The sequence below is a fragment of the Suillus bovinus genome, assembly GCF_016758785.1.
Source record: "Suillus bovinus strain UH-Sbo-P2 chromosome Unknown EDB93scaffold_91, whole genome shotgun sequence".
Classification (NCBI taxonomy): domain Eukaryota; kingdom Fungi; phylum Basidiomycota; class Agaricomycetes; order Boletales; family Suillaceae; genus Suillus; species Suillus bovinus.
In genome coordinates, this window is record NW_024542147.1 from 44,995 (window position 1) to 68,715 (window position 23,721).

At 47.4% G+C, this 23,721-nt stretch overlaps 6 protein-coding genes across 6 annotated transcripts; 5 read left to right on the plus strand and 1 right to left on the minus strand.

Annotated features, from left to right (window-relative positions):
• Positions 1-40: 40 nt before the first annotated feature.
• On the minus strand, positions 41-3,359 carry EDB93DRAFT_1177318 (P-loop containing nucleoside triphosphate hydrolase protein). Its single transcript, XM_041450548.1, has 19 exons — positions 3,295-3,359; positions 3,044-3,225; positions 2,747-2,983; positions 2,464-2,697; positions 2,257-2,416; positions 2,111-2,205; positions 1,925-2,060; positions 1,701-1,873; positions 1,578-1,654; positions 1,458-1,526; positions 1,356-1,407; positions 1,232-1,306; positions 1,019-1,176; positions 851-969; positions 760-796; positions 676-706; positions 606-623; positions 407-559; positions 41-349 (listed from the first exon to the last, which is right to left on the minus strand). The coding sequence occupies exons 3-19, from the start codon at positions 2,951-2,953 to the stop codon at positions 320-322; spliced, it is 1,824 nt and encodes a 607-aa protein (XP_041302592.1). The 5' UTR covers positions 2,954-2,983; positions 3,044-3,225; positions 3,295-3,359; the 3' UTR covers positions 41-319.
• Positions 3,360-4,064: 705 nt separating this feature from the next.
• EDB93DRAFT_1068289 (uncharacterized protein) lies at positions 4,065-4,402 on the plus strand (the record flags this gene model as incomplete). Its single annotated transcript, XM_041444935.1, has 2 exons — positions 4,065-4,180; positions 4,240-4,402. Coding segments are annotated over 2 exons (279 nt in total), but the record flags the coding sequence as incomplete, so codon positions are not given.
• Positions 4,403-5,433: 1,031 nt separating this feature from the next.
• Positions 5,434-7,779, plus strand: EDB93DRAFT_1177323 (uncharacterized protein). Its single transcript, XM_041450549.1, has 5 exons — positions 5,434-5,475; positions 5,530-5,881; positions 5,942-6,483; positions 6,531-6,770; positions 6,822-7,779. The coding sequence occupies exons 2-5, from the start codon at positions 5,544-5,546 to the stop codon at positions 7,595-7,597; spliced, it is 1,896 nt and encodes a 631-aa protein (XP_041302594.1). The 5' UTR covers positions 5,434-5,475; positions 5,530-5,543; the 3' UTR covers positions 7,598-7,779.
• Positions 7,655-8,775, plus strand: EDB93DRAFT_1311095 (uncharacterized protein; the record flags this gene model as incomplete). Its single annotated transcript, XM_041454828.1, has 2 exons — positions 7,655-8,721; positions 8,748-8,775. Exons 1-2 carry the CDS (start codon positions 7,970-7,972, stop codon positions 8,773-8,775), a joined length of 780 nt encoding a protein of 259 aa, XP_041302595.1. The 5' UTR covers positions 7,655-7,969.
• Positions 8,776-14,157: 5,382 nt separating this feature from the next.
• EDB93DRAFT_1177326 (uncharacterized protein) lies at positions 14,158-14,860 on the plus strand. Its single transcript, XM_041450550.1, has 2 exons — positions 14,158-14,256; positions 14,310-14,860. The coding sequence occupies exons 1-2, from the start codon at positions 14,165-14,167 to the stop codon at positions 14,740-14,742; spliced, it is 525 nt and encodes a 174-aa protein (XP_041302596.1). The 5' UTR covers positions 14,158-14,164; the 3' UTR covers positions 14,743-14,860.
• A 705-nt stretch (positions 14,861-15,565) lies between these two features.
• Positions 15,566-17,544, plus strand: EDB93DRAFT_1177330 (putative formate/nitrite transporter). Its single transcript, XM_041450551.1, has 12 exons — positions 15,566-15,850; positions 15,903-16,039; positions 16,100-16,142; positions 16,197-16,263; positions 16,319-16,372; positions 16,425-16,479; positions 16,537-16,618; positions 16,671-16,730; positions 16,781-16,808; positions 16,859-16,908; positions 16,958-16,983; positions 17,037-17,544. Exons 1-12 carry the CDS (start codon positions 15,749-15,751, stop codon positions 17,200-17,202), a joined length of 870 nt encoding a protein of 289 aa, XP_041302597.1. The 5' UTR covers positions 15,566-15,748; the 3' UTR covers positions 17,203-17,544.
• The last annotated feature ends 6,177 nt before the right edge of the window (positions 17,545-23,721 follow it).

A 23,721-nucleotide genomic window follows, 5' to 3' on the forward strand; every position in this document is an offset into this window, starting at 1 on the left:
GAAGGCAGTGGGATCAAAGTGAAGAATCATTCTTTGTGACTGACAAATTGGAAGCTGTAGATCTATTCCTTCAAATTACAAATAGATATATCCAGGTACTTGTGAATACAATTCTTCATGACACACTCAAATAGTTATTACAATCAACAGGCCTCACACTGGAGGAAAAAAATGAGTCCAACTGTCTGTGATGGACTGCGACAAGGGGAGGGTGACTAGTGGGTGAGAAGGACTGCAGATAATCTCTTCCTGAGCGAGGAAACCTAGGACGTCGATAAAAGACCAGCCGGGCGCCGCACCATAATCACGTTCCCCTCTGTCATAACAGACGAGTGATAACACCAAGTCCCTGGGAGTGTTGATCGTCAGAGGCGCAGTGGTAAGTACGGAACAGTCGTCAACATACCTTGGTCTTACCCTCGCGGAATAACAGCTTCATCCCGACCTTGACAAACTCCGGCTGTGTAATGAACTCAAACTGAACAGTGGCTCGATCGCCAGTCCGTAGGACCCCCTCGGGGTTATCCATCGATATGATACGGACGGTTTGGCGGACAGCCTAGAACTAATGAGAACTACAATAGGCATCAGAAGATTCTACTCACCCCACAATGAAGCATGGCCTATGCGCACACTGCATCAGCATGGACCTCAAGAACAGCAAGTCCATCATACCTGGTAATTTCGTTGCATGGTAGTATTGTGGCTGCAAATTCTGCTCGGATCATTACATTGTGCGAGAGGTGTACTTGAACTCACTATAATATAAGGACCTGCCCTTCAAACTGCCGTGTTGCTGTGAGTCCTGATGAGTTATCGCAAGAATAATGCCAACAAATAAAATATTGACCTTTCGGGGGAGTATCAGTCTTGTGCACTATGACCATACCCTTCCTGACGGCCGCACGTTTCACTCGCTTGAGAGCGAGGGCAACGCATTGGCCAGCATCTGCTGTCGCGACATCAGCCCTGTGGAAATTCAATGCCCACAATGAATGCCAACAGAAACCGAGAATACCGTTTTCGTTGCATGCTCCTCACAACAGTCGACTGGAAATGTCCGTTGGAGTCTGGCCCAAAGAGAACGGAGTCACCTGTCTTGACACTTCCACCGTTGAGAATGCCATTGACGACTGTCCCCACGTATGGGACAGACCAGACGTCAGTGATCGAATACTGTAGCAAAAGAGATCAGTTGCACGCTTGAATGTGTGCCAAGGGTCGGTGCTACCTCAAGTGGCTGATCAACTGTGAATGTCTCGGTGTCCGCTTCGCTGGATGGAAGGAGATTCAAGAACGTGCGAAACTTCAGTCAAGTCAGAACCCTCGCAAATGTGAAAGTGCCCAACGCCTACATAGTCAAGGCCTTCTCCAGTGACATTGGAGACGCGGAAAATAGGACATAGTCTATGTTCCATGAGCATCAAAAATTCACGATCGAATACGAATAGGCATACTTGAATTGCGCAAATGTCTGCGACGATTCAACGGCGACTTCCATCGAGTTCACGAAGACTGGTATTTTCCTGCGAAGTAATGTCATGTGAATTCGAGACGGAGTAAAGGGTATGGTTCACCTGCATCCAGGGCTCTTCAAAATCTTCACCACCTGTTTCGTGGTCTCATTGAGAATATTAGGCGGGGTCATATCAATCTATGGGAAAATTAGCTCAGCCGAATGGTTATAGGTTATCTTTTACCTTAGTGATACAGACAACGACAGGCACGCCTAATGCCAGAGCTATTGCCAGATGTTCTTTCGACATGCCAATAAGCCCGGCGTTGGCACCCACCATAAGAATCACACACGATGGCGCCCCGGACGTCAGCCCGTACAGAGTAGTTTTCAAATATCGCTCATGACCCGCAAGATCTGCAAAACGGAGGTGTATGTGAAAAACAGAGTCACGTCGAACAGACTTACCACTGAAAGAAACTATCTTGGCCGACTGTGCTGAAATTTCGTCCCAACCCAGTTTATCGCGTCGGATCACGTTTGCGTCAGCAGATGGTAATATATTTGGAAGGACCGGGGTTCCAGCTGTCGAAAAACCAAGGATCTGTGTGAAAGATGTAGAATAGTGTAGGCTTATAAGGACGCGCAACTTACTTCCATCCCTACACTAGATGTCCGTCCGGTCTCAATCTCGTGTTTATGCCGAAATAGTGCTACACGAGCTCGGCCTCTCCCGTCATCCAGAGGACCTGAGAAGAAATGAATAATTGAAGCACGCATACATGCATTGTGTATCATACCGCGTGTTAGAACGCCTAGTGTTGTAGACTTGCCCGAATCAACGTTCCCGACAACAGCACACCGTACCTCGGGAATTAATTCAATGCTGGGGGGAGGTAATCGTAATAGTAGAGTTGCACGTGGATAGTGGCCGTCGGTAGTCTCAAAAAGAACGGATATCTATTGAAGATAAACTCATGCTACCTCTTTATATATAAAACACGCACCTTTCCCCCCAGCTCTTCCACAACCCTTTTAACTGATGATTGCAATGAAGTGATTTCGACGTCTGTTCGTGGGACCCCCGACCATCCTGTTGCGTCGTCCACACATTCTCCGGCAAAGAGTGATGCATGGGATGGTTGACAGCCAATGCGGAATATGTATTCGCCTTTGCGTCCAGTGATGAGTTGTGCCATCGAGGTACGTGCTCGGTCATAGTCATGGATAGATAGCAATGCCTGAGAAGAGTTGAGTGAATGCACAACATGATAATGGAAGATGAAGTACCAGGACTGCTTCGACCTCATCCTCAACTCTGGCATTCCTGGACGGAGGTGGCTCGCCGATAATATTAGATTCCTCGAGTATGTGTATTTTCTTGGGATTTACATTCCGCGAAGCAGGCGGGGCCATGCCACTAGCTTGGCCGCGTTGGCGGGCAAGTTCCCGTGCGTGAATTTCCTGAATTTCGTGTTGAAAGCTCTTTAAAGACATTATGAGTTAGCGAGAGGATAAGTATTAGTCCTAGCAGCTCCGACTCAGTCTTTATGGGTGCCGAGTCAGAATGAGTGAGAGTCACGTCACCCTCGATGCTGTCACACAGGGGGCTGTCAGCCTGAGTGGTATGTAAACCGCTCAAAGGGCTCTAATGATCATCCGTTTCCGAGGAATATCGATTATTTAAATGTTGTCCGATGAGAGCGTTCAATGTTGGCAGAACTGGATAGTTTTGCCAGCTAGTTTGGGAAAAACTGGTTACAACGTGCCTGGTCCACGGCAGAACTTGAGAGAATGGCAAAACAAGCTGGCAGAACTCCAGAGTTTTCGAGACGTACTTGGATACAAATCACACAGATATTGAAGTAGTTCTCCCTAGTACATGGCGCAAACTTGAACATGGCGTCCCTTGTAAGCTTGACACGGTGTTGCTCTCACGTGACACTGAACACATACGTCACGCGTGACTTTGTCTTTCTTCCACAGCTTCATTGCCAACGACCGGGACTGCAAACGCTATCATAGAGACTAGCACTCAACAGAATGACACTCCTTATTACACTTGGACGTGCCCCGGGATGGGGCTCTTCTAGCAAGCGTCCGCAGGCCCCTAACTTCCCCCCCCCCCCCCCAATCCATGAGGCTTGACTCGGAGCACTGAGCATTGGCGCTGCACTGAGCCACTCGTCCCTACATTGAGCAGGTAACAAGAAATTACCTTACAAGGCAAAAAATGCAAAGTGTTGAGACACAATCGAATCCTCTTCCGGCTCTTTTGCCTTTCCCGCTAACCGAGTGGCTCGTCCCTTATGCTTAGACCATCGCACACGATTGCTTCGTGCTTTTTGCCTTTAAAGGCAGAAACGCGCGCCGCAGAAAAGCAATCGTACTCGATGTCCATAGCATGCCTGGCGCTTTAAAAGAAGCGCGCAGGATGTGTGGATTTGCCACAACGCACACACTATTCATTCACTTCAAGTATATAAGCTTCTACCCCGCAGATCAATTTCCAATAACCCATTCCCTCCTCTCAAACACTATCGCGAGATGCCTGCTGTAGGACGTAATATGGTACGTTTTCAGCCTACCTCGCATCACGCGTTTTTTACTGAGAACACTTTCTCCGCAGACACCTGTTAACTGCTCTGTCTGCGGCAAGACCATAAGCCGCAAGGCAGATCTTCCTAGGCACATGCGCACGCACGATGAAAACAAGGAGGCTTTGTACGTACTCGTACCTTATTATCTCAGACGGTTCCTGACCGATTCACTATCTTGATCAGTATGCACGCATGTCCATTCCCTAATTGCAATTACAAGACCCTCCAAAAGTCCAACGTGCAGACGCACATCAGGACCCACACCCGCGAACGCTCGAAGACGTGCCCTCACCCTGGGTGTGCGTTTACCACTACCGATCCAGCAAGCTTGACGCGTCACCGCAAGCATGTACACAGCTACGAGCCTAAGGCGCGCAACTTCGGGGACAAAGCTGCTCGACGGTCCGCCGCTGCACCTTACCCGTCTACTCGGTTTATGAAGCCCGAGGAAAATATTCCTGCATCGCTAGATCTGAATGACATCACAGTTTCCGAGCTTGCAGACCTCATTCCCCGTGAAGCGCTCTCATCTGCTGAGTCTAGCGACTCCGGTATCCCCCAGATGTCGAGTGAACTCACCGAACTCTCTTGGGAGCGACTCTTCCCCGATTGTCCTTTCGAAAGCTTCGCCTCCGTTAACGAAGGGCCCTCTCAGCTCCCCACCCCCAACCACTTCCAGCCCCCAACTGTCCCCGTCGATCTCTCCACTTTCCACATGCCACAATTTGACCCGAAGCAGGGCTCCGATGTCAACTCCCAGCAGCCCATTTCTGCCTTCGATGCGGACTTTCAGCAACAGCCTGTCGCCGGGAACGATCAGAGGCCCCTACCAGCTGAACTAGAAGAGTTTCTACAAACATATGGCTCGGGGTATTTTGAAGGCCGCTGTGAGTACCCGGACAATGCAACGTATTCCATGTCCCAGCCCACATTTACGAACGAATCTAACATCTATTGAAATCTTTCTTGACTATCACGCTTCATCTTTTTGTCATTACCTATACATCATCACCATCGGCATTAGAATTACAATTGCATTTGGAACTTGGCATTATCATTATTGTTCATTTACATCACACCACTTGGATCTTTCACATACGTCACTTTCGACTTGTAAAATACATTATGTGTATACACGAATCTCATATGCATGACTATATCTCGCCCGATATGCAGCAGTCCAATTTTCATATCTGCCGACGCCATACAACCACCACATATGTTGAATTTGAAAACAATATATCATATGAAGGGTCGCGTTGGACAAAAATACAAGTCTGACCAGCTGGTCGCTCTAAGATGGGTCACTCATGAATGAATACTATATTTGGCCATCTATAAACTATTGTACTCTCACGTGACGTTAAACACCCTTGTCAGACTTGACCACTCTTAAAATTATCGAATGCTACTAGTAAGGTACATAGCTTTCTTTCATCACTCGAACCTTTTTCTAGAGTCCTTTTTGAACAGTCTAACATTGTCGAATGGGCTCCCAGCCAGCTACTGCGGTACCTTTACATGCCCCACGGACAATTCGTGGCACTGAACCTGGTCTCCTTGACCCGACCCAACCCTCCCGCCTATTGCGTGCACCAGATTCCACGCTCTCCTTCGCGTCCTTCGATCCACGTACCGCTCTTTCTGGCGAAGATATCCCAGACTTGCGCAAACTATCTATTGGCGAGGATCTACCGCCTCCCAAACGTATTGTCATCGAAACAACACCGAAAGGCACGAGCTTTTGGAGGTTTGTGCCGAAAGCGCGCCTGGATAAAGGTGTGCGCGATGAAGGCTTTTGGCCACGAGTAATTGAAATATGCGGGTGAGTGATGAATATCATTGATGTATGTCCTTACAGTTGTCTGGAATGCTATACTTTCAGAGAATATGTGTTTTGCTATCAAGAGCAGTGGGAGATTTACAAGCTGGACCCTGAATATCGGTGTACTGTTCACTTTGGATTTAAGTTTACGTCTGTTGTGAGGGTTGACCCCAAGGCTCAGCGTTCTAGAGCTCCTTCACCACCAGGCCCAAAGCGCGCACGCGCACGCACGCCTACCCCTGAAGCGGATACCCCGCTTCCGAGTAAAAGAGCGCGTTCGCAGCGCGCTCCTGTAGACGGTGACGATCACAGCAGCGATAGTGAATCTGGCGAGGACGAAGAAGTAGAACAAATGGTTGTGGAACAAATGGTCATTGATGGCCTTCATCGTGCCAGAGCCGAGATCTTGTCGAATGCTGTGCGATCCGGAAGGGAAGAATTGAAAAAAGAGCGAGAAAAGCGATGGCAGAAGATTAAGGGAGCTCAAGCAAAATATAGTCAGGAGTCTCAAGATGATGGACAGCCAATGTCCATGGATGCGGAACAATTTGCATCTCAGAGTAATACTGGGACGCAAGCCGAAGAGAATGGCAAACGAAAAAGTTTGTTGCAACCTCTGTCTTTTATAGCGGTCTGACCAAGGTTATAGAGAACGGATTTACCGTTGACACGGATGACGAATTATCACAAGAACACACCCCTACCAATGGCCATGTGCGAAAGCGCCAAAGGACCACATCACCATGTCGGACCAAACAGGCTTTTCACTACTCGAAAATGAAACGGGATATACGAAAACAAGCAAAAGTTAGGGCAATGGACGAACGCCATCAAAAGGGCTTCAAACAAATGTTTGCAGATTATTACCCGCTCGACATCGACGAACTGCGTATGTTACCGTTCTCGCTCTGCTATTAACGATTCATATTTTTTTCTTCAGCGAGTGATCATAATGAGCCATCGACATGTTCCCAGCCCGCTCCTTCGCAAGAACAGCCTGAGTCTTGTGAAAGTGAAGACTCGGACGACGAGGCAATGCGACAAACCGAACTCGCAGAGTCCATTCGCAAAATGCGAGAACTTGATCAGGATAGACCTCTTTGGGAAGAACAGCGAAGGAAGCGTGAGGCGCGTGAACGTGCTGAAGAACAGGAGCGCCAGGCCAAAACTGAACAGCGGAGAAGAGCTGAGGCAGAAAGACAAAGACAGCAGCGTGAGGAGGCCGAACGTCAGGCACGCCAGGCCCGAGCGGAAGCTGAACGACGGGATGCAGAAGAGGAAAGGCGACGGCAAGAACAGCGGCGGTCTAAGCAACGCCAACGCTGGGACTGCGGTACGTGGACGAGTCAGCGAGCCCTGGAACGATACAAGGTTCTCAGTGAGGAGTTTGACTCTGCGAAGTTCACGCCTGATCAGCCGATCGCTTTTCTTGACATCCCGTGGCCTGTGCTCCATCATCCATCTCGTCTAACAGTCGAGGACGTGGACTGGTCCGCGGTGGAGAGATTTTTTGCAACCGTCAAGACCTCCATGCGTCCTCAAGATTACAAAGATTTCGTAGAAAGAAGTCATCGGCGATTCCATCCAGATAGATGGCGTGCCCGTAAGCTGTGGTCAGCTATTCGGGATGACGTGGAACGCAGCTGCCTCGAGGTTGCCGCCAATACAGTCGCCCAAGCTATTACGCCGATCTGGAGAGAAATGAAACCGCACTGATACTAGTACGTCAAAAAAACATCTATGCATAATAGAACGTGCTTCGTGCGCATTTAATAGATACCCTTATATGAAGTTTTGAATTGATCACTGCGATTGGATTGGTTTGTGTGAATGGGCGCGCATCACACACACAGAGCTAGAATTTCATTGACAGACGGAATCCTCCCGAACATTCTAAACAAGTTGGTTTTCTGCGTCAGCCGAGTCACGAGGCTGACACAGAATTGAGTCTACGCGTGAGTAAGCGAAGTGGCGCAACACCTCTTGTCCTGGTTCGCAACAGCAGACAAGTATCAGTCACTCGTTATTAAGTCTCTCGTATTATCTACGCTAAACTTTCGTCGTTCCTTGCATTATTATCTATTTGTAATGCCTATCATCGCAGAAGACCCCAACTTAGCCGTTCCACCAGACTTCGAGTCGGAAGAATACACTCTAGCTCGTGCTCAGCTCATTAACGAAACGACGAACGACCAGCAGGCCGCCGAAATATTGGACAACCTGTGGCATATCCAAAACAATGCAGACAGATGTCGGTGGTCAGCCAGGATTCGTGAGGAAGCTGAAGAAGCCGAAGAAGAGCGCAGACGTATCGCAGAAGAGGAAGCACAGCGGCAACAAACACTCCTTACCGAGCAAGAAGCTGCTGTTTTAGAAGAACGGAAAAAGAACAAATCCAAGTATGCACCAATCCGCAACACTGAAGTTCCGTCCAACCCGATCATCCTTCCATGTCAATATGCTGTCTGGAAAATGAAATCAGGCGACTACTGCGAACTCTTCTACTTCACGAACAGCGGCTTAGAAGAAGCTTCTTGGAACACCTTTACAGCTGATGAAGACGCCCTAATAATGCTACCTACTGCTGATGGAATGCACAAGTGGATTCCGGCCGGTGCCGCTCGAGATCCCAAAGTGCAGATAGTAAAGGATGAGAACCTTACTTGGGAGCAATTTAACGAAGCAGCGCCTCGAATGATTGTACTAATGAAAGAAAATGACTGGCCAGATGATAGGGTAGCCATGCACGTCTCATTTTGGTCCGTATTACAAAACCATCGCTGGAGACACGATTTCGATACTCATAAACAGCGAGTGCTGTTGCTATACCAAGCCCAACAGTGGCGACGCTGGCATCTTTCAGTAGGCAGTTCCAACAGCTGGAGCCTAGCTAAGATCAATCAAGATCTGTTAGACGAGGCCCAAGAAACAATCTTCAACCAATTTCGAATGCAACAATTAGCTATTCAAGTGCGTCTCCCCTTCACCATTAAAAATCGAACACAAAACTAAAGAATTCCTTATTCCTATCATTTATCCTGCGATCACCGCAACCTGCACAAACCCTTTGGCATAACGTCCAAACATCCTCACCTTGTGGACATAATGTTCCACCCCACTCTTTGCATTACAAAATGACCAATCACGGTCAACCATATCACACCCTTTCGGGTTTTCGAACGCTCCGCCAATCATGGCGCATTTCTTCGAAACGCTTGTTCACTCTTGCATTATGGCCATCATGTGCCAGGTTACATCCAATGCACAACCACGAGCCGCGCCGGCAGTGTCGACATCCAAGAGCAATCAGCATCACGCACGCTCATTTAGTTTGCAGAAGCGCTCCCCGCCATCCTCTCCAGACAACAGGTTCAACAAAAGGCCTAAAACCTTTCGAGACCCCAGCGTCCTGCTCCCAGTTTGCGCCATTTGCCTCGGCCGAAACTCTCACTGCGTCATTGATTGCTCTGCAACCCTCACTTGGGATGGAAAACACGCCACCATCGCCGAACGCATTCACAAAGCGCTCTGGACCAGAGCTGGTAAACAACTGTGCACTGCCTGGCAACGAGAAGGAGGATGCAACAGCACCACGCACGACGATCATCACATATGCTCCGGATGTGGCGCCATCACTCATGGAGCTTCAAAGTGCCCTAGAGCACAGGAAGCTTAATCCCATCACTCCGTACAAAGCCGATGCTTGGTACAGAGAGCTGAAGAATGCTAACCTCTTAGCACGCTTCGCTAAAGTTCCTGAAGGTATCCGTTCTGGTTTCATTCTAAATTTCCCTATGATACATAACACCCAATCCCCCGCTAATAGTCAATCTGTTATTACTTACAAGGACCAGTTCGACACCAGTATAAAACAAGAAATCCAAAAATCTCATTACATAGGACCTTTTCCCGCTCTTTTACTTACAAATCTTATAGGACCTTTTCAAACTTCCCTGCTATCAATCATTCCAAAGCCTGGTAAACCAGGAAAGTTTCGATTAATTCAGAATTTTTCATTTCCTCGCTCTCCCGACACCCTATTCCACAACCCATCTGTTAATTCACATATTAATGCTAGCGACTTCCCTACGACTTGGGGAAAGTTTTCCGTTATTTACTTATTAATTTCGAGACTTCCTCTAGGATCAGAAGCAGCCACTTGAGATGTAGCGGAGGCATATTGCACTGTCCCTTTACACCCTTCCCAATGGCCCGCTGCAGTAGTATGCACCTCAAACACCGAGTTCTGTGTGGACACCTGTACAGCATTTGGAGCCACCCCTTCTGCAGGCGCTTATGGGCACGTTGCAGATGCAGGCGCAGAAATCTTCCGCAACCAAGGCTTAGGTCCCTTAGATAAATGGGTCGACGATCATATATTCTTTAGGATCCGTAAGGAGTTCTCAGACGAATACAATCGCAACCGAGCAGAATGGCATCGTGACCTTCTTAAGCGAGGCATGCACCAAACAGGCAGTCGCCTTTGGTATGGTGGTCGTATTTTCGATGATGGATCAATAGAAGAATTTAATGAGGACTGTTCCAAACCCATTAAAGATTTCTCCAGCTCTTCACCTAGATCCGAACATGATGCACTCTTCTGTTACAACCTCCAAGATATAGATGACTCGTCCTCAGATCTAGGAATTTTTTGGCAAATTACCAAAGATCAACCTTTTGCTTCCTCAACCATTTACATTGGTTTTCTATGGGACATCTATCACCGCACGGTCTCACTTAGCCAATCGAAAGTCGAGAAATATCTCATGGCCATTCACACATGGAGAAGGAAGCCTACACACATGTTGCAAGAAGCCCTCGAACTCTACAGTAAACTAATGCATGCGTGCGCAGCAGCCAAAAGAGGAAGAGCGTACCTTACCAGCCTGGAAAGATCAATTGCTGTCCTTCGGAAGAAGCCACACCTTCCTCATCACCCCGACAAAGAACTTGAACCGGACCTCACGTGGTGGTCAAATCTCCTGCAATCTGGTGGTGTCTCTCGTCCAATATACCCACCAGCAACCTTTTCAATCCCTTTAGCCTTCTCAGACGCTAGCTCAGGCATAGGCATAGGCATAGTCATAGGTAACAGGTGGAGAGCCTGGAGACTAGTCCCTGGCTGGCAGACCGCGGGAAATGGAAAACGAGACATCGCAGGGGCAGAAGCCGTTGGTTTCGAGCTCTTGGTCTACACACTCACCGCTCTCCCTAATGTTAGCAACCACATCACTGTCTATGGTGACAACACCAGTGTCGTTGAAGGATGGTGGAAAGGAAGTAACCAAAACAAAGCTGTCAACGAAGTTTTCAAATGCATCCATAAATTCCTTCACAATCTACCCAGACATTGCATCATCCGTACAGAATATGTCATTAGTGCAGCCAACCCTGCAGACGATCCATCCAGAGGGAAATATGGACCAAAGCACCTTCTATTACCTCCCACCTGCATTCCCAATGAAATCAAACACCTCGTCATCAATGCTACGGCCCCTCTGTCTCCAACAGAATTCCGACTATTCCGAAACGGGCAGTACTCCACTCCTGCCGCAAAAGTCATCAACAGAACACTTGTGCGGCAGCAAGCGTTCGAAAGAGCCAGAGCTTCCCGCACCGAAGAGGACCAAATCATCTTCAACGCTCTATCACAATAAACCCCAAAGCCAGCATCACCTACACTCGTTTCAGTGCACCGCTCCCTTCTTCTCACACTTTAGTACCAAACAACCCTTCCCCTTTGCGCTACAAGACAGGATTAGTTCCCATGCCATCTCCATTAAGACCACATTGCTTAGCAAGGGACAGATTGCGGAAGTGGTTGCCAGCAGGAGAGAGCGCACGCCTACCTTCGTCAACGACATCCAGAACCCAAGATATCAGTATATCTGACGAACAGTTGGATCGCATACTAGAAGTAATAGGGTCATCCTGGGCAATGTCCACCAAGGAAATGTACGGAGCTGGGCTCCTAGTTTTTCACGTCTATTGTGATTCGCTAAACATATCAGAAGATCAACGCTGTCCAATATCTCCCACTCTCCCACTCGCCTTCTTATCGAGTTGTGCCGGTTCATACTCGGGTACAACCTTAGCTAACTATGCTGCTGGTCTTAAAGCCTGGCATCTTTTGCATGGATGTCCATGGTTAGTCGACGCCAGAGAACTGAAAGCCATACTCGACGGAGCTACTGCCTTAGCCCCAGCTACATCCAAACATTCCAAACGACTCCCTTTTACTATCAAAATCTTGTGTATAATCCGTGCAAACATCGACATCAATAACCCACTAGACGCGGCTATTTTCGCATGCATAACTACTACATTCTACTCTATTGCTAGACTCAGAGAGTTCACTGTTCCAGCCATCAAAGCTTTCAATCCATCCAAGCACATAACACATGAAAATGTTGTAGAAACCGTCGATCGCAATAATCTGCCCGTCACGAAATTTCGGATCCCAAGCACCAAGACATCACCTATAGAAGGGGAAGACACTTACTGGTCAGCTCAAGATGGTCCTTCAGACCCGAAAACAGTGCTTGAAAACCATCTTCGCGTGAATCAAGGCAATGGCAAGGAGCACCTCTTTGCATGGAAACACCCCAAGGGCATCAGACTGCTCTCGAAACCGCAACTAGCAAAGAGACTCAGTTCTATTGCACGAACTGCGAATCTCGCAGACCTCAAAGGCCACGGTCTCAGAATAGGCGGAACGCTTGAGTATTTGTTGAGAGGAGTTCCATTCGATGTCGTCAAATCTATGGGCAGGTGGTCAAGTGATGCTTTCACGTTGTACCTACGTGAACATGCGGTAATCATTGCACCTTACATTCAATCATCTCCCGTGCTCGAACCGTTTACCCGTCACACAATGCCACCGGTACGGTAAACGCTAATAGTGAGTGCTTCTCCTACTCATCCTAGGGTGTCAAGCTTCGCTATTTGCATCATAGCACTCCTACTCTTATGGGATCACAGCTCACCTTGAAACCCTTAGGTTCGCACGCATGCACCGGGCCGAAAAGCCCTTCGGGCCTTTGCCCAAAAAAAAACCTTCACTACATCAATCAGTTTTTGCATTGCGCTACGTGTACCTAGTTACCTCAAACATATCTTCAACATCCCGATAAACTTCGAGTGTCGAAGGCATAGAATGACAACTGTGACCTGTGTGCAAGGTTTTTATCAGATGTGATGGGATATTTGATTTGGCCACTCTTCATCACATGTGCCCGGTGTCCAGATGGTTCCCGATGGTGGTGGGCGCAGCCAGATGCTTCGAATGTAGGATGTGGACTCATTAATTGACTCGTTTACGGTCGTCAGAAACTCACAACGTAACGTCTGATTTCTTTTTCTTTTATGTGCACCATGTGCAGTCATACATGAGGCGAATCTGATTGCGGCGGAGGAAGGTCAGACGAACATCGAACTACCCCTAATATTAAAGACTGATATTTAGTTACACATGCACACGTAGCCCCGGTAAGTTTAGCCCCATCAATAAATTCCTCTCCCATCAATAATTCTTCCCCACCCGCATCAATGATCCCCCTCTCCCATCCATAATGAATTTCTCTCCCATCACCATGTGAGAGGAGTGATGCGTGACCTGTTGACATTCTGAAATAGATCGGCTCTCAGTTCCACAAACCACATGTTACCATTCGACTGACGTTATTCAGTACTAGTAAAGGTTGGGCCCCGCAAACATGTCGGAAAAAAGGTATACGTACGAAGCTAGATTTTCTATACTGTAACTGAGTCGTCGCCCCACACATGTCGTTGCGACCCAGATATCTCACAAAATTCTCATTTCCACACATAATTTACAACCTTGATCGATGTTTCTAATATAAACTGTTCACGACAAGGTTGAACGACTGATTTTCATAAAGAAATGGTGCTTAAGTTCTTTGAAAGTAGCTGGTGGCAGCCTGCCGAACGTTGCCGTAACGGAGTTCTAAACTAATTCCCGTGACGATTTGTTGGTGAATGCCTGTAGCCGCACCAGCGTCGATTTGGAGCACATAAAATATTCTCATTCGCATGTAGCACATACAACCATTATAGCTATGATCACACTCGGAACTATATCCACGTGATGCCAGTTGGTCGCTGACTTCATTGTCGACATTTAGGCATTGCCGCGCGGACTTAGAAATGGCAGCCGAAAAGCGTTACTTGACTACAACTTAACCTTGAAGTATACTTAGATTCAGCTGAGAAGTCCGTGGATAATAGTGACGTTCACAGTGTAGCGTTTTCGAGGCGTTCTCGATGCCATTTTCGATTCTGTTTTCAATTTCGGCAGTGACGACGGGGGCGTCAGACTCTGGAATTCGGTACAAACCGAGCCGTCTTCCTAAATGGTAAGCCTTGTCACACACTACTCTTTCTATAGTTCTCACGCTACAATATTAAGGAATCATCGCATTAGTTCTCCACTTACATGTCGTCGTTGTGCTACTCGTCGAGCTCGGTCTTTGCGTTGCCTTTTTTCCCTAGTGCCTGTGAATGCCGCGATCTTTTTGCATCCTGCCCGTAATTCTCGACATCAATCGCTCCTGCCCTTCCTGACACCTGATACTTGCAGCATAGCCATGCCGTCCACGCCGCCGGTCGGTTTCTTTTGTGAAACAGCGTATTCACGAGCGACCACTCTGGGGCCCCAGCACGTCTGCACCAAGAATCCAAGATCTAGCGCCAGATCCCCACCCACTCGCAGTCAATTTAATCCTCTTTGTCAATTATCGCTGGCGCAACCTCGAGATTCTTTCTTCAGTATTTTCCTTCTTCTAGTTTACAGCTCCACCTCGTACTATCAATGCCAGCATACATGTTCCTGTCATCGGTAGACATAATTTTATCGCATTCTCATCTCAGAGATACGAGAATTTAAATTCATGAGTAAAAATCCATTATATGTAAAGCATTGTCAGGGAGATACCTGGTTTCTGAAACATAGAGAGCCGGTCTATTTCGGAGTGTCACACTAAGCTTCAGCGATTGTCCGCCGAACAAAATATCATCATTGCCATGAAGGTAACCACGTCCCTGAGGCCCTATATCATATGTCTCCAAGGGAGAGAACCGGATTGTGATGTGACCAAAATTCTTCACGTTCTCGTACTACCGATTAGAATTGTCGCTGATCATACTAAAAACTAGTCGGTAACCAGAGAAGCCGACGACGTGAAATTGCTTCTTCAAGCTTCCTGCGGTATGATAGTCGTGTGATTCGACCTTTATATTCGATAGTCTGCGGCATCAATCCATTACAGTGTTGTTATCATTGGATATCAGAAATTGCGGAAGCCGAAAGAAGACTTCGTCTCCAGTGGGTCCGAGAGTGTCACGGTAACGCGGTAGGGCCAATTAAGAGGTGACCGTCTTTTTCTGCCGTGATCTCTGCCCTGGCCCCTTGATCATTCACGTCCCCACCGCCGGTGAGACCTCACCAGCACCGCCATGCTCATGACCCTACATCAACTTTGGACTTTAGTTATAGAGCGCATAATAATTTTATTAAATCAATTTATCAGTTGTCATGTATAATGGAATATATCCCATGTAAACATGAGTTTAGTAAGAGGTGATGAGATTTTGGTGAAGGGGTCATCATCATGATGCCCGTGTGTGTGTCCAAATTTGAACTTCGTCCCTTAATCCTATGTTTGTGCAGATCCATTTGGTCAGAATCTCAGGGTCTACTACTAGCTATATGTAACTGTACGCAATCAGTTATTTTGGTATCTCGACCGGCTGCCAAGGATCTTGCCTTGTAAACGTATAAATGCTGACAATGCCTGCCATTCGATCTCTCGCAGCCCCCTTGGATCGCACATTGATACCACTACTCCAATGTCTTCAAGCACTCTCACGCCAGCTGAAGTCGCCGTCGCTCTGGTCGAGCAGGCTGTAGCCAAGCACAACACGCGATTGGACAAGACCTTCTTCAAGGCGGTAAGTAGCAAGTACATCCATCTGTTATTTAACATCTCATTCTTGCTATCAGGTTCTTGCTGGTGTTATGCTGTCCTTCGGTGGCCTGTTGGATCTCATCATCAGTGGTGGCTCTGCAGGCCTGACAGCTTCGAACCCCGGAATTGTCAAGGTCCTTGGTGGTTTTGTATTTCCTGTCGGTCTCGTTATGTAGGTGTCAACGTCCTCAGCACCATCAGACTATGGCTTAATCGTCGTATTTCTCCGCAGGATCGCGCTCCAGGGTCTTGACCTGCTCACGAGCAATCTTATGGTAGGCAGTTTAGCGTGGTCCACTTCTCACCCTTCATTGACATGCGACTTATAGATTTTCCCCATGGCTGCATTGAAAAGAGCAATTCCCTGGTGGGGCGTTCCCCTCAACTGGATTGTTGGTGAGTACCGCCAAAGCGTCTTATTCACATAATACTGAGTATATCATCGTGTCAGTATTTTTCGGAAATCTTGTTGGCAGTCTATTCTTTGCAGCCATCCTTTCCAAATGTCAGTTGGTGTTCATTCGCTCGGACTATATCATATTGATTGACGTTTCCAGACGACGGACTGATGGTAGATGATCCTTACGCATCATACGTAAGGGCATTCGCCATGTGAGTCACTTTCATACTAATCTGGAAGTCCCACCGTCTCAATAACCCTCGTCTCAGTACGAAAGCTATCACACCTGGCTGGTATCAGATCTTCCTTCGTGGCATTGGTTGCAACTGGCTTGTATGCATAGCCGTCTGGGTACGTATATTGCAGTGTTGCTCCGAGCCATTACTTACACGGCGTTATTTAGCAAGGAGTTGGGGCCAAAGAAACTTTTTCGAAAATTATTGCTATCTGGTTCCCCGTCTGGGTTGGTAAAATCGACAAAGGTTGCGATCTTGACTCATTTATATTTTCTAGGTCTTCGTCGCTTGCGGGTTCGACCATGGTAAGTTGCAGAACACTCAGATGTAAACTTTCACTAATACTTTTTGCTAGTTATCGCAAATATGTTTTCACTCTCATTGAGCATGATGCTTCACTCTGAGGTACGTCTTGTACTAACTTGCACTTGGCACATTTCTGATTACTTTCTAGCTTACTGTCGACCTGTACATAAGAAAGTATGCAACCAGTCTTTTGTTCACATCTCAACGTTTGCTGATGACTTTCTCAGGTCGCTAATTGCGGCTTTGATTGGTAACATTATTGGAGGTCTCTTTGTGGGCCTGCCGGCCGTGTATTTCTACCTGGATGACTGGCATGCCGGTGGCCTACGTGATGCCGAGGAGGCCTGTATAGAGCGCAAAACCTCGGATACTGACTCAGGAAAGAGCTCATAGGAGTCTCAATCCTGGGACGCTCATCATTTCTCATGAAATGGACGATTATTTATACGCATGTCAGGCAACATGGTTGACGGAGAATCCTGGAGATGCGATCTATACGATTGGGATGACACGCACTGGATTCATCCTTAGGGGATCCTCTACGAGTGGGTATACGATGGGAGAGGTTGGTACTTATGTGTCATGAAACATCACACTGTACAGTTGTAGGGAGAAGAGATCGATCGTAACATAATGTACTGGACGAGTATCGCAAGTACTAAGCTTGCGGTATATCGCAATTTTCGGATATTTTGTGTACTTTACAGGAATTATTATCACATGTTGCTTGCGCCACTTGGGTTGGGATTCTTCAAGGTTATGGAGGGTTTAAACATCCTAATCGGAGCTCGACTTACAAGTCCTCACGGATCAAGATGAGTCCTATAATATCATAGCCAGTAGATGGTGGCTGATAATGACAAGAAGTTGAACGATTTCATCAAAGATGTACGATACCTGAAACATCGGAACTTAGTCGTATGAATAGAAATCGACGTTATCTACCGCCACACAACTCACTCCACCTGCATACTTCTGGTGTCATATTCTATATCGGACGTACTAGGTCTGGAGGAAGCCGGCCAGTCGTGATAGACGCAGGCTGAGTAAGCTTTTGTACTTTAAAAAGGTAACGACAAAATTGCACCAAAAATTCAATATTACAATGCCAAGAGCAGAGGCCACTTCCCACTCCTTCGAGTGTGAAGGCGGCATGCTAGAGTAATAAGGTTATGCTGGGTTTAAATTCTTCACGTGATTTCGGATTCTTCCGCATCCTTAGTGCTAGTGATGTGCATGGCCCAGCTTCAGGCCATGGGCCAGGCCAAGCCAGGCCTGAATAGGCCAAGCCGAGCCAGGCCAAAGTCAGGGCTTGGTGACGGCTTTGGCCTGGCCTGAGATTTTGAGAAGCCGAAGCCGGTGGCTCAAGCCACGGCTTATGTCACACAGAACTGTGCCTGCAGCGTCGCAAACACCACTCACTTGACGACCCCAGAATCCCACTTCTATCCCATTTTAGACTTTCACTTACTGTTGTATGAGCTCATGACAGTGAGTTGCTGATCTTTGTTCTTTCCAAGCACGACATAACTCACTTTGTTGCTGGTGGATAGATCAATTTCAGTAATTTGCCCTCTTTTACGAGTCTCTTGCGACTTGCAAGCTTGGCAGCTAGCACATTTGTTTTCGGACAAAAGGCGTGCATCTGTGATGGTATTTTTTTCATATCTGTTTCCTACTACTTGTCTCTAATGGTTGGAACCATCCACACAGACAGTGATGACGAATGTCATGCACGACCAGTCCGTCAAAAGAAGCCCAGTGCCGCCCTTCTCCAACATTCAGAGAAGGCGGCTCTCCCATCCCAAACCAAGGCCATCAACGCCTTTCGTGCAGCTGAGGCTATGAGGCATTTGCCTGAAATTCAACACGCTTCCAACACGGATCAAACCACCCCCAGCTCAACAGGTGACACCACACCATCAGGTTCAACCCTGGCAACCTCGGCAGCACTCAAAATGGGTAAACGGACGCGTGTTGAAGCAGTTGTTGATGAATCTGATGGAGAGGAATACGAGGATGCACGCACCGAGGAACATGAAGATGCACGCACCAATCCACAACGTAAGTTTCTTTTTCCATCTGCAAATATAAAACTGATACCCTGGTAGCCAAAAGATTGCGCAAATCAGCGCCAATCAATGTAGATTTGATTGACGATGATGGCATTCCTATTGATGTTCATGTCCAACCCATTACCGACACAGCTACGACACGCGAAGGCAAGACTGCGGATCTCGACGCCTTTTTTGGTGCAACATTCGATCGTACAGGAACCAACGGCAAGGTCAAAAAGCACCGAAAGTGCAAGTTATGCGTGTAAGTCCATAAGGTCATGATTGCGCTTGCTCACTCACACCAAATTAATAGGAAACAGTGTATACTTGTGAACGAAGCTACAACACTTCATCGTCATGCCGAAGCAAATTTTGCGGTGCATAAATTTCTTTCATATATTCATTGTGCATATATATATATGATTATACTGTAGGGAAAGTATCGACAATGGGCGAAGGAGAACTCCTTCGAGTCTATGTTACCGGGTGACGTCAAGGCCTGCAAGGAGAAGGCCGAGCAGGCACAGCGGACCATTAACTCGCATCTGACTGAACACAAACTCTCTGAACGAGTCATACCGTACTCGGATAAGTTATTCAAACGAGCTGCAATTGAATGGTTGGTTGCGACAGACCAAGTATGTATGCTTTGCTTGATCTAATAGTATGACCATTGACACACCTTCATCTAGCCCATCCAAGCCCTCGAACACCTGAAGTTTCAGGAGATGATCGATGTTGCTTCACGGGCGACAAATGGTGTCAAAATCCCTGGTCGCAAAGCCACCCGCGCTGAGATCATACAAATATTTAAGAATCATTTGACGAGACTCTGGACGACGTTAAATGTATGTCACAATTCAGCGTGTGCTTTACCACATCTCATCTGCCAACACAGCACTGCTGTTAGCGGAGCAATCAATATCACTTGTGATGCATGGCAAGCCACCAACACTGATGGATATTTCGCTGTCACTGGCCACTGGATCGAAGAGAAGTCAACGATGCAATGGGAGTGTGAAAGCGCACTTCTTGGCTTTACCCAGCTCAACAACGCACACAATGGGAAGCGTCTCGGTGGCACACTGTTCAAAGTTTTAGATCGCGTCAGTATCACACATAAGGCATGTCATTTTTGCATTCTGCTTGGCTTACTAGTCTAATCATGATATATAGTTGGGCCATGTCACTTGTGATAATGCCTCTAACAATGGCACAATGCTCAAGGAGTTTGCTCGACTCTATAAAGCGCATCACAAAAAGGAGTTCCCTTGCTATGAACGAAGGATCAAGTCACTTGTTTCGCAGTTGATATGTGCTCACATAGTGTTCAGCTGTCTCGCTCATGTGATTAATCTCGGCACCCAAGTACTGATCAGTACATACAGCAAATCTCCGCACTATGAACCTCACAATCCCCATGCTCATGAGCCGGATACCACCAAGCATCAAAATCGTGACGAGATCGGACTCATACGTTCGATATGCGTAAAGGTGATTGATATCTCTTCGCACATTATGTTTTACTGAATTATTCAAAGGAGCGATCATCTGCGAAACGTAAGGAACTTTACAAAACAGTGCAAGTCAAGGCTGGCATCTCGCACCCTATGCAACTCCTTCTGGATATGAAGGTCCGTTGGTCCTCGACCTATGTGATGGTCAACCGTGCGGAAAGCAATAAAGAGGTGAGTGTAGTCTGCAGTGTTCAATAATGCAATGTCTAATTTCTGACAACAGCATGTTGACGTCTTCGTGTATGAGATGGGGCTACAAGAGCGAGACTTGACGAAACGGGCTAAGATCGACTTCCTTACGCTGGCGCCAGATGAATGGACCCGTGTTGGTAAATTTGCCGATCTATTATCGGTATGTTACCTTCATTATTTGATATTGTGCCGCCGCTGATTTAATGTTTCAGTACGCAGACGTTGCCCAGCAGGCCTTCTCGTCAGAATCAACTACTACACTACATCTTGCTATCCCTGCACTCGAGACTCTCCATCAAGCTTGGTCTTCACATGCGGAACGGCCAAAATATTCACATTTCACACCAGCATTGCATGCCGCTGCACAAAAGCTCAACGAGTATTATGATAAGACCACTGACTCCCCGGCCTATGTCATGACTATGTGTATGTTCCATTTACCATGTATCCATGATGCTCATGTTCCATGCAGTGCTTGATCCAACGGGTAAAATGTCGTACTTCAAGAAGAACTGGCCCGAGGATTTGCAAGACGAAGTTCTCGCTTGCGTGAAACAAGTGGTATGTTGGACAAAGTTATTCACCAGCCTACAATCACTTACAAGTCATTTAGTTTGAGGCTCGCTATCTTGAATTGGGCCAGGCAGCATCCATGTCGCAACCTTCGCTCGTCAAGAAAGGCAAGGCTAGCAGACTCAAGAAGTTAATTCGCGAGGCGCAGAGCTCCGATGAAGACGACGATGACGAGACTGTCGTCACCCATACAGATCCATCTAGACCATGGTATGCCAGTTTTGAAAACTATGTCGATGCTGTAGAGACGAAACCTCCGCCTGGAATGAGCATAATTCAATGGTGGGGTGTAAGTACACATCCAAGTCTATCTCGTCTCAATACTGACCAGTCTTTGTTGTAGATTAATGGACACAGATATGGCCCAGTATGGACCTCACTAGCTCGTGACTACCTCTCAATTATGGCGTCGTCAGTTTCGAGTGAGTGCACGTTCTCACAGGGTGGTATTACCATTAGCAAGCGCCGCAACCGCCTCAAAGGCGACATCATTGAGGCACTACAGTGTGTCAAATGTGCCCTCCGCCATGATCTACTCTTCCGCGAGCCTGGACCCTCGTCATCAACTGAGGAAGCTCTCGAGGACTCTGATATTGAAATGGATGCTAACGAGAAGCTGAGTGATGTCGAAGATGGGGATGAGGAGGGCTGGGATGCTCTTCTGGAGGGAGATGAGGATTTTGTAGAATCAGATGCTGACTCCATGATGTAAATTATCTGCTGAACATGTTTCTCCATTTTCAGTACTTGGGCCGCGGCTCAGGTTAAAGCCGAGCCAAAGCCAGCCGTCACTGGCGGCTTTGGCCCGGCCTCGAATTTTCGCAAGCCTAAGCCGTCTGAAGCCAGGCCGAAGCCACGGCTTTCAAGCCAAGCCGGGCCGGAACATCATTACTTAGTGCTGTATCTCCGGCGCACTCGAAGGAGTGGGAAGGAGCCTATGCCAAGAGCACCTGGAAATGAGAATCGTTTTGGGAAAGGAGGCACGTGGAAGGAACTAAGTTATCAAGTTCTAGAAAAGTCTTGGCAGGTGGCCACCTGCATGAATACCCCCACTGGAAGACTGGTTCGAGTTCGGCGGAGACCATACAGGTGACCTGGAATGCATTTTATAACTTCCAAGATAGAAGCTAATATCTTCAGCTCATCTTGGACCGCCCAAAAATCGATACAGACATCTTCAGCTTCTTTGGTAGGTGCAAGTGCCCCGATGCGGTCTGGCTGAGAGAAAATAGCACCGGTTCTACATTAACCCCGTAATCGCATTTGAATACAACAAGGCTCGTAGAAGAAAGAAACTCACAACGACGAGACGTAAATAATGTGGTGCACTAACCCCGCCAGCATTGCATGCCCTAAATTCATCTTGGGCACTTAGAGGGCATTGGTGGGAGTAAAGAGAAAGATGGCGACGCCATCAGTATTAATGGCGAATAGCATCTAGATCTAGACATACACGGACTGGACGGGAATTTTTCTCAGGTCGTCGATGTTCACGTTGTTGTTGTAAAACATTAAGAATCATACCGGCACCCACTGCAAGATGGATTTTGTTGGGCTGAGCCAAGTCTTTCCTATGCAGGCCAAGACGAAGGAAGACGAGTCTTCCTTCCATACTAACATGTCAGTAAAGATTCGTGTCGGAAACAATGATCTGACAGTGTTGACCGTGAGTGGAAACTTGTAGAACTTCAAGGAGCTGGATTATTCAGGAAGCCTGTTTCCCCAACATTCGTTGATGTGAGCAAACTTGCCGGATCATCCTGTTGTGAATTGAGCTATATATACTGACATGGAAGGGTACAATCATATAATTGAAAACACTGCCATTGCCAAGCTGGTAGAAACAGAGTGGGCGTGATGGGAGAACACGCGAGCTATAAAAGATTGTGTGCGAGCAATAAAAGACAACCAGTTGGATGTGAGAAACACTGATGGATAAAGGGATAGATGAATGCAAGATAGGAACAGAGTGGCTCGGGGTAGGGAATAGTTCCATGCTGACTCGCATTCAGACACGGGAGAATGAAAGGCAGTGCGCGTTCGAAGTAGGGGTGCAATCAAAATGTGAGTTAGGGAAACTCACCGAAAAAGGTAGTGCACCCGAAGAGACGTCATGACCTTCAATAGTCTCGGGGGATTTGCCGAACGGCGGGTCACTGAAGAGCTCGTAAGGCACTTCGATTCATGGTCCTTCCGGCCATCCTCCTGACTTTTTTTGAAAAGAATCCTACTCCGCAAAGTGTATGTGACCGTGCTGCGGAAGTCAACGTGCACAACCGTATTGATGTACTTATCTGAAAATGAAAGCGAACAGAAAGCAGCGGCTCTTTTGCTGGGATAGATATTCAAGTTTTTTTAACATCCAGAAACTTGGCTTCAGTTTCAGGAGAGCTTCAGCTATTAACGCGTAACTGTGCAAACAATTTGAGTGTGTCATAAATGAAAATGAAGTATGTGCGACATGAGCTCAGTAGATCAGGACTCATTCCCTCACAAAGAGAGGCCATTGTCTTTGAACTAAAGGGCTGTGCGTCCCGCCTAAGACAGACCAAGCGCCGCCATGCACATGTGGA